General features: G+C 37.1%; 1 protein-coding gene across 16 annotated transcripts in view; it reads right to left on the bottom strand.

Moving 5' to 3' along the window:
- The window catches only part of Erc2 (ELKS/RAB6-interacting/CAST family member 2), an 882,113-nt gene that overhangs the window by 712,379 nt on the left and 155,019 nt on the right, over positions 1-14,715 (bottom strand). For 11 of the 16 annotated variants that reach the window (XR_009227574.1, XR_009227575.1, XR_009227577.1 and 8 more), the window contains 2 exons: positions 5,482-5,505; positions 4,409-4,825 (listed from right to left, as the gene is read on the bottom strand). Coding sequence is in view for 12 of the 16 variants with exons in the window: in XM_058582159.1 (XP_058438142.1) it covers positions 4,409-4,825; positions 5,482-5,505 (441 nt within the window). In the remaining 4 variants the exon portion in view is untranslated. The remainder of the gene's footprint in view (positions 1-4,408; positions 4,826-5,481; positions 5,506-14,715) is intronic. The other 5 variants (XM_058582164.1, XM_058582163.1, XM_058582160.1 and 2 more) reach the window with 1 other exon arrangement.

The following is a 14,715-nucleotide window of genomic DNA, read 5'->3' on the forward strand; positions in this document are numbered from 1 at the left end:
GTACTTTACAGGGAACAGTATGTTCTTTGCAGGAAAACCTAAAGAACAAGGTAAACCATTACCACATTAAACACTGTCTTATCAAATCAACCTGTATCAAAATGCATCACAATACACTAGTGAGTAATGCTGGGGCTCAGCCAAGCCTGGGGCTTACATCAGGCATAGTTCCTGGGCAATGATTTCCAACTTCCAAATAAGTTGAGATCACAACCTTTTCACCATTGTTTCCTACCAGACAAAGGAGTGGGTGTCACCCTCAGCCTTTTCCAGACCATTGAAAGACAACAAGATAGTAAAGCAACCCACCCACCCCATGTGCAATTCCTGCCAACTCCAAACATCCTGAAACAATAGGCTGAACAAGACCAGAAGACAGGGTTTATGTGAGGTCCAACACCTCTGCCTGAGAATGAATCATAAAACCACTAGCACTCCATTCCCCAGCATTACACCATCTAGCCTCAACCTGGTCCAACCATGCATAATGAAAAAGAAATCAGGAACATGCTGAACTTTTTTAAAACCTCAAGTACATTTTAAACCCTGTTTTAGATTCATTTAAATTAACCTAGGTCAGGCAACCTCTTTATTCAAGCCGAGTTATTCTTACTGGTTTAATAGCAAAAGTGGTCAGACACATTTTTCTATTAAAAAATTTTAAAATAACCTGATAGAAGTACATTGTAAAACTCAGTGGAGACTATGGAAACAGTTTACGATAAACTTGGCCTTACAAAATAATAAAGGAAATTTCTCAGTTACTTGGCACAGGGAAACAACTATTTGTATATTATTAAGTATTTCGTTGGTCACAAACTAATAGCACAATTTTCAATTTCTAAAATAGCATTTTTCAAAAATGTCTTAAAAGGACACCAATGCAGCAAGAGAACAGTGAGCCAAATACTCTTGAGAAGCTCTGCCTTCCCCAGTCTGCTGCCTGGAAATGAGCCCTACACACTGGCATATTGGAGAATAGGAAGTTGTGGTAAACTCCGTGGAACCCAGCATGTCCCCAAGTTCACTTGGCCCTCAAGCCCCTTTTCTCTCATAACACATCAACTTACCACAAAATGGCTATTCTGCCCAGCACACTTTGGGCAAGATTCTTTGAGAAAAGGAATATAAATAAGTAGTTTAAGAGCTGAGACTCTAGAGTCAGCCTGATTCAAATAACAGCTATACATTTGTTAGCTGTGTGACACTGAGCAAACTTCTTGATGTCACTTGTCCCAGGTAAAATGGCCAAATAATGGCAGCTACCTCCTAGGACATGGGCCTTTTCTCCTGACTGGAACAGTCTTCTGAGATCCTCACATAGCTGACTCCTTTTTGTCATTAGGTCTTAGTTTATATTGTCACCCCCTCCAAGTCACTCCCAGCTCACTAGTGCTTTATCTTCTTCAGGACATTTTCCTAACTATAAAATTGTCATCTATTTCTTCCCAATAGAATGCAAGCACCCATGAAGCCAAATTATTGGTTTTCTTTGCTATATCCCCAAACAGATCTTCAATAAGAATTCACCCAATTAATGAATAAATGAATTAGTGAATAAACAAATGAGGTAGTTTTGTGAGTTCAGCATGAATCAGTGTAGAGCACTTCATAGTGCCTGACACACAAACAACTATACAGACCCTTTTGAAAACTTTTGATAAACTATGAGTGGTTAATGCACTCATAATCTCAATTCTTCCAATTTCTAACTTTCAGATGATGCAGTGCGTCTTCTTAATACATTGAGGACATTTCATTTATTCAGAGGCATGCCAATAAATAAGCATTCAGGAATGAAATAGGGGTGAGCCATGAGAGTAGTATTTACCAATTTCCATGGTGATAATATTCCAACTAGGACCAATTTCAGGATATCGATGATTTAATGGACAACTCACACACAACTCCTGAAATTTTAATAAATGACTCTCAGAAGCTACTACAACCCTTCTCTTGGAAAGGATTCTTTCATGTCTCCAAGTCTTGTTCATTGAGTTCAAATTGAAAATGACTTTTATATAGAGACACATATTCCACATTCTTTCTTCTTGATGACCCAAGACATGGCCTATCCACGGACATTAGTTTGATGCTCAAGGAGATGAGTTGGATGTACTGGGCTTTATTTTCTGTACCACCCTTTGTATGCATTCAAACTGATGGTCAATGCTCTAAACATGATCTGTATCCACACTAGACCATTGTGAGAGGACCAACCAGTTTCAGAAACCACAAGTGGAATTGTTTTTAGCCACACAACAGGATGAATGCAGCATCTATTAAGTATTACCAAATAACAGAATCTAATAATAGAAGAAGAGTGAGTCCATCCTGACCACTAGATGCCGTAGAGTAATGAACAATGCTGCAGATGAAGGTTTCTCTGGCATCATAACCTTGCTGTACATACAACATTGTCCCTTTGTACTCAAAATAAAAGCTGTTTGTTCAACTATAGTGATTCTCTATCAACCATAACTTTGAGAAAACACAAGCAAAATTTTAAAATCCAAAGTCAATCTACATGCAAGTAATAAATACCAGTTATTATTTCTCTTCTGTAAACTACATGGGAAGTTTATGGAGTGAAACAGGGAAAGGACTAATATCTGATCTACTGTATTAGCTATCTATTACTATAACAAATCACTCCAGAATTCATCAGCATAAAACAACACACGTTTATTATCTCACAGATTCCATTAGTCAGTAATCCAGGCATAGCTTACCTGGTTTCTCTGCTTCATGGTCTCTCACAAGCTGTAAAGTGTCAGCCCAGAGGCTGTCATTCCATCTGAGGGCTTGACTGTGCAAGGTTCCACCTCTAAGCACACTAAGCGACTGTAGGCAGTTTTCAGTGATTCAAAGCTGTCAGACTGAGTACCTCCATTCTCCACTGTATATTGGCTGGAGACTACCCTCACCTCTTACCACATGAGCCTTTCCATATAGCAGCTTGCTTCATCAAAGCATGAAAGCGAAGGAGGCAACACAGTCTGCTAGCAAGATTGAAATAATAGTCCTAAGAAATCTAATCATGGATGTGACATTGACATCTCATTACCTTTGCCATATTCTATTGTTTATATGCAAGTCATACATTAGCCAACACTCAAGGAAGGGAAATTACAGAAGGATGTGAATCCAAGAGGCAGGGATCACTGGGGATCATCTTACAAGTCTTCCCACCATATTCATTCTCTTGGAATATGGATGGGAAGATTCTGCTTAACAAAACATCGCTTCAAGTATCTCAGTATGAAACAAAGCCATGTGGCTTCCCAAGCATGCGGCTAAGATCTCATGAAAAAATAAAATAAAAAAGAAAACCATAAGGGAGAATCAGAGTAGAGATCATTAGGGTTGAAGACAAAGTTTGTTCAAATGTTCTAACCAAATACAATCTCCATCAGAGAAAACTCCTGGAAGCATTTGCATTTTAGCAAATCCCAACATGGAAGTCAGGTTTTCTGAACAAATGACTCACAAGAAGGAATGCCCATCTGAACAGGTAGTCAATGCCAAGAAATCTAGTCTGCTCTGGAATTATTTATTGCTGTAGAATATTTTGAGATATATTTAATGCCACTTTATTGCTTATGATTTGCTGTGTGATGCATGTCCCCTTCAGCATATTTGCCTACATGACACTTTCAAGGTCTGTATCCACCACAGTGGCAAGTAACTGCTGGAACAATTTCAAACCCTGGCTGTCACCCACATTTTTTTCTAACCTTTACCCAACTACATATTCTCAGATATCTGAGCATCACAACATTTCAATGGTGATAGAAAACCAGACAGACTGTCTGTAAAGGACTTCAATGATTTAATCCACTAAGGGCAAAACACATACTCAGAAAACCCAAAACACTGTGTCCTAGACAAATGTAAATGCAGACAAAGATTATCTTAAATGTAAACGTTCAAAATTGGTCTGCACAGTTTACCATTCTTTCCAGAAACACCCATTTGTTTTACTTCCTGTACATTCTACCCTCAATTCAGTTATAAAAATATTTAAGTTCACTCTGTTGCTAATAACCTATTTGTTTTGTTCCTTTAAAGAGATGATGTTTGATAAACAACTAAGCTTACGTAGTGCTATACTTAAAAGACCCCAAAACTATCGCCACCTGTGGGAAACAACTATAAACCACTTTAGGATTATCATGTGTTGCACATGCTTGGATCCCGAGTACCTGAATATGAATGGAATGCATGTGTGGTGAAAAGGGGAAGAAACTAAGGTAAAATTCCAGTTTAATGGTCATAAGCAGACAGAATGATTATAAAGCAGATGATGAAGGAAATTTTATTAAAGCTGAAGATATCTTCCCACCTATGAAAATAACTTGATAACAACTTAATTTATAAAATAAGAGAAAGTGAGTCAATGTCTTACCTCTCTCAGATGAATGTTTTCCTTCTCTTTCTGGTCTAAAATTACTTCCAAGTGGCTGACCTGAGATTCAGCCTCTGCCATCCGGCGCGTCCGCTCATTGTCATCCTCAAGGCTTTTGGATGGTAAACCTTTACTTTGCAACATCTCCAGGAGCTTTTTGATTGATTCATCTCGGGCATTGAGGGTCTGTTTCTGTGTCTCGATTCTTAGCTCCATTTCCTCCAGGGTCTTCCTCAACAGGAAGAGCTCCTTGGCCTGTCTGTCATGCTCAGCCTGGAGCCTCCTGAAGTTCTCCTCCGTCAGCTCAATGGTGAAGTGCTCCGCTCCACGGTTGCCACTCTCCTGCTGCAGGAGGTGGTTGAGGTCTCTCTGGGTTCGCAGCTCATCCTGAAGGGCCTGGATTGTCAACTGCAGGTGCTACGATGAGAAAGACAGAGCAGGATAGGAAAAGGAAAAAAGTCAATGAAAGTATCAGGCACTGTTTGCTGCTTCCACACCATGAAAATGGAATGTTAATCATGAGTTCCAGGGGGCCAGCCATGAAGTCCTCCATGGTGACTTCAGAAGCATGGGACAGCACATGGAAAGGGGATATTAATTCAGTGATGCTTTCTGAATGTCTTAGGAGAAAAGAAATGTACACATACACAGAAACAGTATATTAGTGTCAATCACAAGGGAAAGTATACATCTATAGAGCTTTAATTTAGGAAGTGAAAGGGTTAGAGGGAAACTTTCACAAACACATCCTATTTATGCCCACAACACTCCAGACTCAGTATTCCTTGTTTCCTAAGATGTTCTTTATTCTACTATCCATTATTTTTCCTGATAAATGTATGTCCATTTAAAAATGAAAATAATAGCATCCACTACAAGTAGACACAAACAGGGACTTTTTTAAAATTTTATTTATTTATTTTACAAATAAAGCTGCGAACAGGTTTAGTAAACAGGATTACTGCCTCTGCAAGCAAAAGGGAACAAATGCAGACACAGACAAACACACCCAAACACACAAGGAAGTGAGGCTGTACAGAGCAAAACAAACAAGCTGCAAAGAGTGGACAAACCTTGGTTCTTCTGGCATCCAGTAACTGAACAGCATGAGAAATGGAAAAAAAAAATGAAGCAAAAAATCAACACAAAGAGAAGTCCAGTGCAAGCAAAGGATATTTAACAAAAAGCACTTAATCAACATAGAGTACCTTTACAGAAGGAAAAAAGAAAAAAAAAATCTTATTAGAGCAAAGACCCATAAGCTACACAGCATCTATAGCACTGAAGTTTGATACATGTTGGGGGGGAAAAAAAAGAAGTAAAAACGAAAAAGAAAAAAATAATAATTGTGAGGTTTATTCCATCTTTCATTTTCCTAAATCTCACAAGACCCAAAGTCTTAGATGTCTTACCAGGGAGGAAATCACAACACTCCAAAAATACCCATATGTTGTTTCAGGTCGCCACTACAACCAAAATCAGAGTGGAAGCACCACAGAAACAAAATTGTTACCAGTTGTGAAAAAAGAAACCCTTGCATGAAGTCATTTGGTCAATTCAGCAACACCTTCCCCGTAGAGCCAATTGGAGGAGGCAGCCATAAGCCTGAAGGTATTTTTGTCCTAGGGACAAAACCAGGAGACTTCAAAAACAGCAATTACTCATTCATTCACAGACACATAATCCTATTTGTGGACAAAATACAATGCTAAACACAGGACTCAAGATGGACATAAAGCAAGACTCCTGCCCACAGGGCATTCACAATGTTATACTTGATGGAAAACACTATGTCTACGTTATATAAACATTGGGATAGTCACCATTTTGAAATCCTATGGCTGATACTTAGAAATGTTGAGATCTTTCTGAGAGAAGCCTATTACCAGAAACTAACACTGTGTGATACACCATTGGATCATACGAGTATCTACTTCTCTTTACTATTTAGGAATGTCCACTGAGAACTTCTTAGATCATAGGAGACAAGTACCATTTTCATCTACATGCCACAGCACCTCTCAGAGTACTGCAGGGAGAGTAGCAACTGGTATGCATTAAACAATAGAGGTTATGAATTATTTTTGTAATACAATGCACCTATGTAAAATGTAAAATTCAGTAGGTTGTAGAATATTCACAAAGTGCAATCATCAACACAACTTTTTTTTTTCCTTTGGTGTTGCTGGGGATTGAATTTTGTGCCTGCAAGGCAAATACTCTACCAGCTGAGCTAGATCCACAGCCCAACACAACACATTTTTGAACATTTTTATCACCTCAGAAAGAAACGCTTTACAAGTTACTCCCCATCCCCTTCGCCCTTCCACAGCCCTGGTAACCACTAATTTACTTTTGGTCTCTATGGATTTGTCCATGTTAGACATTTCGTAACAACAGAATCATATAGTAAGTGGTTTCTTTCACTTAGCATGTTTTCAAGGTTTATCCATGATATAATAAAGTCTCAGTATTTCATTCCTTTCTATAAGGATTATTCCAAAATTGGGATAAACCACATTTATCTATTTTTCAATTGATTCATACATGGATATTCATAGCAACGTTATTCATATTAGACAGAAAGTGGAAATATTCCATGTCAACAACTGACAAATAGGTAAATAAAGTATGATATTTTCATTCAATGGGATATTATTCAGCCATAAAAAGTATTAAAGTAGGAGTATATACTACAAGGATAAATGTTGAAAACATTTTGTTTGTCATTGTGAAAGAATTTAATCACAAAAGATTACAAATTTTATGATTCCACTAATGAATGTCCAGAATAAGCAAATTTGTAGAAAATAAATTAATAATTGCCAGGAGGGTGAGAAAGAAGAAATGAACAGTAACTACTAAATAGTATGGGATTTCTTTGGGGGATGATAAAAATGTTCTAAGATGTTAGTTATACAGCTTTGTAAATATACTGAAACTGATGAATTTTATACTTTACATGGGATAAATATATATCTCAATAAAGATGTCATTAAAAAATGAGGTGGAAACAAATGCTAATACAATCTTTTTCCATATTGCACTAAACCAATCAAAACAAAGCCCACAAGAGAATATATAGCATTTAGTGGTGTAGCTGCTGCCAAGTCTCTTGGGAGCATGCTTTAACAACTGTCTTCTGATTAAATATTCATCCTTTCTTCCTTCCTTTGACTGGAGACTAAACCCAGGGGTACTCTACCACTGAGCTACATCCCTGGCCCCTTTTTATTTTTTATTTTGAGTTAGGAGCCAAGTTGTTCAGGTGGGCCTCAAATTGGTGATCCTCCTGCCTTAGCCTCCTAAGCCACTGGGATTATAGGTGTGTGTCACCACACCCAGCTCAATTAAATATTATTGATGGCAAATCTTCATCCTTTGAAGATGGCTTGGATTTCTGAGATGATCCAAATTTATTTGGAGACAAACATGATGAATCAGGATGATCAGAATAGAAAGTATCTTTTCTGAGAGTAACCAAAATAAGATTTATTTTCTCGTATGGTTTATAAACTGGCCAGAGGGAATTCCAAAGAAAAATTGCTGAAATGATTTGAGCAGAGACAGAAACACTGGAAGGACAATTTTGTAAAGGAAATGGCATTTTGGTTGAATGAGTTACCTATTGTTTCCACCTCTACAAAGTGGAAATCATTGTAATACCTACCTGCTCCTATGAGGAACAACTAAGAATATGCATTCAGTGCCAAGTCTGAGGGTAAAAGAAATGAGGTAATTAAGAAGTTAGGGAAGGCGGTAAGTAGGAAGGGAGGTAAATAGGAAGGTTGATAGGAAGAAAGATGGAAAGAAAATAGGAAAGAAGAAAGGGCAAGAGAGAATAGAAGAAATGGTCCATTTATCCATTCAATATACAACGTATGATTTGTTTATTTGTTATAGTGTAGGGGGAGGGACCAGTATCTCCTCCATGCTCCAAAAACATAAAAAAAAATAAATAATCTACTCTCACAATTCCCATGGACAGGTAATTCAACAGAATCAATACTGTGTCATGAGGGTTATGTTGTCATAGCCAGGTAGCTGGAAATGTACAGAAGATGTAGCCCAGGCTAGGGAAACATAGATAAATATTCCCAAGCCAAGGCACCACCACTGGACTACATCTTGAGGAATAAATGAGAATCTGTCCCCTGAAAAAAGATGGAAAGAGAAGAGACCATGTAAAGGTCCAGAGGCAAAAAGAGACCACCTATTAAGGAAGAATAACAACAAAAATCTGTCTAGCATTTACCACTTGTCACACGTGGTCCTAAGTTCTTCTAACTCTCACAAATGCCCTAAGAGGCACCACTGTTATGATCTCCACTTAATGGATGAGAAAATGAGAGCACAAAGAAATTAATTAACTTGCTCCATGTCACCAGATAGGTAAGATAGGTAAGTTGTCTAGTCAGGTGCTCATCTAGGTAGTCTGACCCCAATGTCCCTGCTCAAACCACTCTGGCACCTGTCCTCGGAAGTGGCACAAATATTTCAGGATGGCTGCAAAAGAATGAGGGTCAGGTGTTAAAAGCAGATAGACAGGCATCTATAGTAGTTATAGCAATTCTACAAGTTAAGAATTAGCCATCCTAACCAGGCTGTTTCTCATGAGAGGTGATTTTGATGGCTATTTCTAGGTCGTACATTTACTAAGGAATAACATTTATTTCCCAGATAGCCTACTTGATTAGTCACTAGATGACTTCGGCATGAGCAAATACAGCCTGATAATCACCCTAAAATTTAGTGTTCAAAAGCTTCTCAAATCTATGTTTACATTCATTTGTCATTCTCTTTTTAAAGATATTCATCGTTTCTCAACCTTCTGGCTAAGATCAAACATAATTTCAAAATATTCAAAATTAAACAGGTCTCTCCTATGTTCCTACAAAAAAAGATGCTTGTGCAAAATGTGAGTACCTTGTAGAGCTTTGATCTTCTTTCTGCTTAACTTCCCTGAGGATGGGGAAGGGATCTGAAGCAATCTCATTCTCATTTTCTCTCTCTCTCTCTCTCTCTCTCTCTCTCTCTCTCTCTCTCTCTCTCCCCCCACCCACCACTATTCTACTCTTAAGAGATTCAACTCAAGTTTCAAGAATAACTCACTAGATTTTCCTTCTCTGGTTAGATATTTAACATAGATGATGTCAATTCCAAAATATAATAGCACCTTTGGTGATAAATAACCCAGGAAAATCATAGCCTTTCTGCCTCAGTTTCCATGTTTGTAAGACAGAGTAATAATTCCTACTACCTAGGAATTGCTAAACTTAATGAAGATAAATCATTTAATGAAGAATAAATGGGTACCAGGAACAGAGTAAACACCTACATCAGTCAAGATGGGCTGGGACTGCTGCCAGAGGACAACAACAATGACCCACATTCTGAAAGGCATAAGCCACCTGCAGACACAGAATCAGAACTTTAAGAGCTGGAAGAGAACTTAAAAAATAGCTTGCCGATCCTTTTTTTAAAAAAACAAATGAGAAAATGAGATTCACACAGGTTATATGAGAGATCTAAGAGCAAATGTACACACTATCAAAACCAAAATGTTGGTTTCTGGAATCCTGGACTTCTCCTGGTGAGACTAAACCAAAATTGGACTCTTCACTTTGACAACCTAGCCATGGTGTCTCCTACAGGGGGGCTAAGAGATTCCCTAAATCATTGCACTTCTGCATCACGGGGTCCGTTCTGGTAATTAATGACATGGAACACCTCAAGAACAACTTAAGATTTCCTTTCTGAGTTCCTGGAATTGGACTGTATAACAGTAGAAGACTCAAGAAAAACTAGTTCTAAAAGACTAGTATACAATTCAAGTTAAATCTCTAGCAAAGCCACACTACCTTCCCCAACAGTCAAAATAGGAAAAACAATGCACAGTTGTCAATTCCCTGCTCCTGAGACTACTCAGTTCCTTCAGATCAAACCACCCACCCCTCTTCAACCAGGTAAACATACTTCAAGGTAGTCACTCAAGCCCCACTGATAAATAATTAATGAGCATTCATTTCCGTTTGACCTATCACATACCTTCAAATCTGCATTCTGCAAGGCAGTAATCTACAGCCATCTCTGTGGAATCTCCAGGCACCACTGTGGTCTCGCTTTCTCAAAACCGCAACCACTTTTGCTGAGGTGTCCATTGTACTGCACACCAGGAGAGAAAAGTCCTTCTAATGCCCACCTATATAAGGATATCACCAGGTAGTCCAGCCTCATCCCTGGGTCCCATTCAAACTGCTGTCATCTCCTCATTCATGGGACAGGTAATACAGATGATCCAACAACTAACAAATACAATAGTGAATATGTGGTTGAACAAAACTTTTTACTCCCCATCCAAATTCTGGGATCATTTCCTAGCTGACCATAATGAATCCAACTCATAATCAAACTCCCTTCTCCAAAACCCACCCCTCCACTGGAAAGACATCAGGGGGAGGAAACAAAGCAGCTGTGAAAATGGAAATCCAGGCTACAGTTTGCTCTCTGCAAGTCACTGCTAAGAACACAAACAGAATGCATCATATTGATCCTGATACTTATCCTTTAACTAGTCGTTTTTACACTTTCTCTCTACTTAGTTGTATAATTTAAATTCTGCCCTGCATAGTAAAGATTAGTCCCCTCTTCAGTCCACAAAAAGGAAACCGTTTTAAATAACTCATCTGTACATTAAACATGGATAAATGGAATGGGAGCTACATAGCTTGTGTCCAGTTTATTCCCAGTTTCAAATACAGTTCAGTGACACTAAGGAAGACATAATATAATGACTTCCATGTCTGACATTATGACAGACTACATCTTCTGATAGGCCCTTCTACCATGCTTCAGTAAATAAAAACAAATCTACTTTTCAAAGCATAACAACTAGGCTTTCAAGGAAGTAAGAGAAATCTCCAAGGAAAAGAAAGATGGGAGTAGGATGGGAGGAATGAGAAAGAGATGCAGAAAAGAGCCCATTAGCAAGCTCACATGTACTATCTCTTCCTCTAATAAGTAGCAAAAGCCAGTATAAGTACTGAAACGGAGAGGGTGAACTGGGACTCTATGAAGCAAAGCAAGCAGATTAGATTCTCCCATGGAACCCAGATTTGCAAAGGGAACTTATATAGATTAGTGTCCCTAGTTCCTCCCTTTGTGAGAGTGCAGGAAGGCAGAGGACATTATCATGGACACCAGGAAAGTTCCATGAAAGACACATACAAAAAATAAAATGTTTTTAAAATGTTTAAGGAAACAAATACTTAATGAGATATAAGATAGATATAAGATAGAGATATAAGTGATTCTCCAAAAGGAACAAGCATATTTGAAAAAGGAAATCTACACTAATGAAAAATATATTGTTAGGGCCTCGGGTTGTGGCTCAGTGGTAGAGCACTTGCCTAGCATGCATGAACACTGGGTTTGATTCCCAGCACCCATAAAAGACTAAATAAATAAAGGTAGAGTGTCCATCTACAACTAAAAATATTTAGAAAAAAAAAAAAGAAAAGAAAAATATACTATTAGAAATGAAAACCTATAGGGCTGGGGATGTGGCTCAAGTGGTAGCGCGCTAGCCTGGCATGCGCGAGGCGTTGGGTTTGATCCTCAGCACCACATAAAAATAAAATAAAGATGTTGTGTCCACCGAAAACTAAAAAATAAATGTTAAAAAATTCTCTCTCTCTCTCTTTTAAAAAAAAAGAAAGAAATGAAAACCTATAGATGGGCTAAGAGAAAAGAAAGAAGTAATGAACAAAATACAATAAAGATGACCATAGAACAGAACTCTGGTTCATTGAAATGTCTAATAAGATAAACCTCTCAGAAATCACAATACACAGGAGATATTTAAAAGTGAAATGCAAATAATTTTAACTTTATGCAAATAAATTTGAAATTATCAATGAAATAGATGAACTACTAAAAAGGTATCTTATACAAACTAACCGTAGAAAAAGAAAGAAGCCTGAAGTGTTCTGAGTCAGCAGTTTAAAATTCTTCCCACAAAGAAAACCAAGGTGATTCCAATTTGTATAAACTCCTTACGAAAAAGAAGAAACTCTCCCACAATTTATCTGTTGAGACTTGACAATTTGACACAATACCTAGACATGAACTACATAAGAAAGGTAGTGCAGAGGCCAAACTTCACACCTAGACAATGAGTATTATTAGCAAAAGGCCTTCAAAGTATATAAGAAAGACAATACATCATGGCCAAGTTGGGTTTCTTCTAGGATTTACAGGGTTGTTCAACAAACTCTTCATGTAAATTGCCACATTAATAAAAAGGGAAAATTAGGGGCTGGAGTTGTAGCTCAGCAGTACAGTGCTTGCCTCTTACATGTGAGGCACTGCATTTGATTCCCAGCACCACATATAAATAAGCAAATAAAAATAAAAGGTCCATTAACAACTAAAAAAGTATTTTTTTAAAAAGGAAAATTATATGAATTAATAGTTCAAGATATGAAGTCATGCATATTTTTTTAAAAAAAATCTTTGCAAACTAGAAATAAAGAGGAAGTTCTTTAACTTACAGAGTATATCTATAGCAGAGTTGATATATATCTGTCTCAATGGTAAATGTTAAAAAAATTCCTTCTAAAATGAGGCATAAAAGCATACACACTATCACCATCACTGCTAATCAATATTTTCCTGGAGGCCTGAGTTTAGAATACCAAGACCAGAAAATAAGTAAAAAAGAAGTGTAATATTATTGATTATATTATGTGGTATTCTACTTAGAATTTATAAATTATTAAAAATAAGAAAGCTTTTCTTATTAATAGGGCAAAATAAAATGGAGCCATAAAAAAGATAGATAAATCTGACTATGTTAATATTAGGAATTTCTATTCAACAAAAGACACCATGGAATGAAAAAATTAGCCATAAATGAAAGGTAATATTTGCAATACATTAAAATAACAAGAAACTTTTATCCAGAATATACACAGAATCCCCCCAAAAATAAGAAGAAATCAACAATAGAAAAATGCACCAAAAAAAATGGACATTTCATAGAAGATGAATATGAACAGCCAGTAATCATATGGAAAGAAGTTTAACCTTGTTAGTAATCAGAAAAATGCACATGAAAACCATAATGAGAAAGCATATTACACCACACTCTCTTGGCTAAAACACACACATACACACACATACACATACACACACACACACGAATACACACTTTATATTAATTATTATGATAACAGCAACAGTAACAATAAGTCTTACAACAGAAAATGATGACAAGGATGCGGACCAAGAAGAACTAGAACAGCTGCTGTAAGGATAAACTAAGGCAACCACTTAGGAAAAATAAATTGGCAAGAACTAACCATACAGGGGTGCTGAGGTTGTGGCTCAGCAGTAGAGCATGTGCCTAGCATGTGCAAGGCCCTGGGTTCAATCCTCAGCACCACATAAAATAAATAAAATAAAGGTATTGTGTCGAAGTACAACTAAAAAATAAATAAATAAAAATAACTAACCATACATATACTCACCCAAAAAACTTTATCTTGGGCTTGGGCTGTAGCTCAGTGGCAGAGCACTTGCCTACCATGTGTGAGGCACTGGGTTCAATCTTTAGCACCACATAAAAATAAGCAAATAAAATAAAGGTATTCTGTCCATCTACAACTACAAAATTTGTTTTTTAAAAAAACTATCTTCAGGTGTACACCTAAAGTAAGCATTGTCAAACTATGGTCTATGGGCCAAATCTGGCTTAAAGTCTATTTTTATAAATGAAGTTTTACTGGAACGTAGCCATATCCATTAATTTATGTAAGCAACTACTGAATGAAGCAGAGTAGCAGAAATCACGTAATCCACAAAGTCTAAAATATTTACTATTGAGCATCTCACAGAAAAAATTTGATGAACCCCCTAAAGAAATTATTAGTATAAGACTCATACAAGAACATTAAAAATGGCATTATTTCTATAGGTAAAATAAAAACTAGAAATAATCCATCAAAAATAAAAGGCATATGCATATAATGGAATATTATGCCATTTTGCAAAAGAACAAATGACAACTACATGCAATAAATTATTAAGACAGTATTGAATGGAAGAAGTAAAAATAAATAATATATGCAACATCATTATACTTAGGTAAGACTCAAGGGAATAATGACCATAGGTTGGGGGAAGAAATAAGAACATCAACAGGATTGGCCTTAAATTCAAATACTGGTGATGTTAGTGCCAAAATGAAAAGACCAGTAACCTAGTGTGTTTCTTTAACCAAACAGGACGCTACAACATTAAACATC

This window comes from Marmota monax, unplaced genomic scaffold, assembly GCF_021218885.2.
Source record: "Marmota monax isolate L192 unplaced genomic scaffold, Marmota_monax_Labrador192_F-V1.1 WCK01_AAM20220418_F8-fsc00042, whole genome shotgun sequence".
Taxonomy (NCBI): Eukaryota; Metazoa; Chordata; class Mammalia; order Rodentia; family Sciuridae; genus Marmota; species Marmota monax.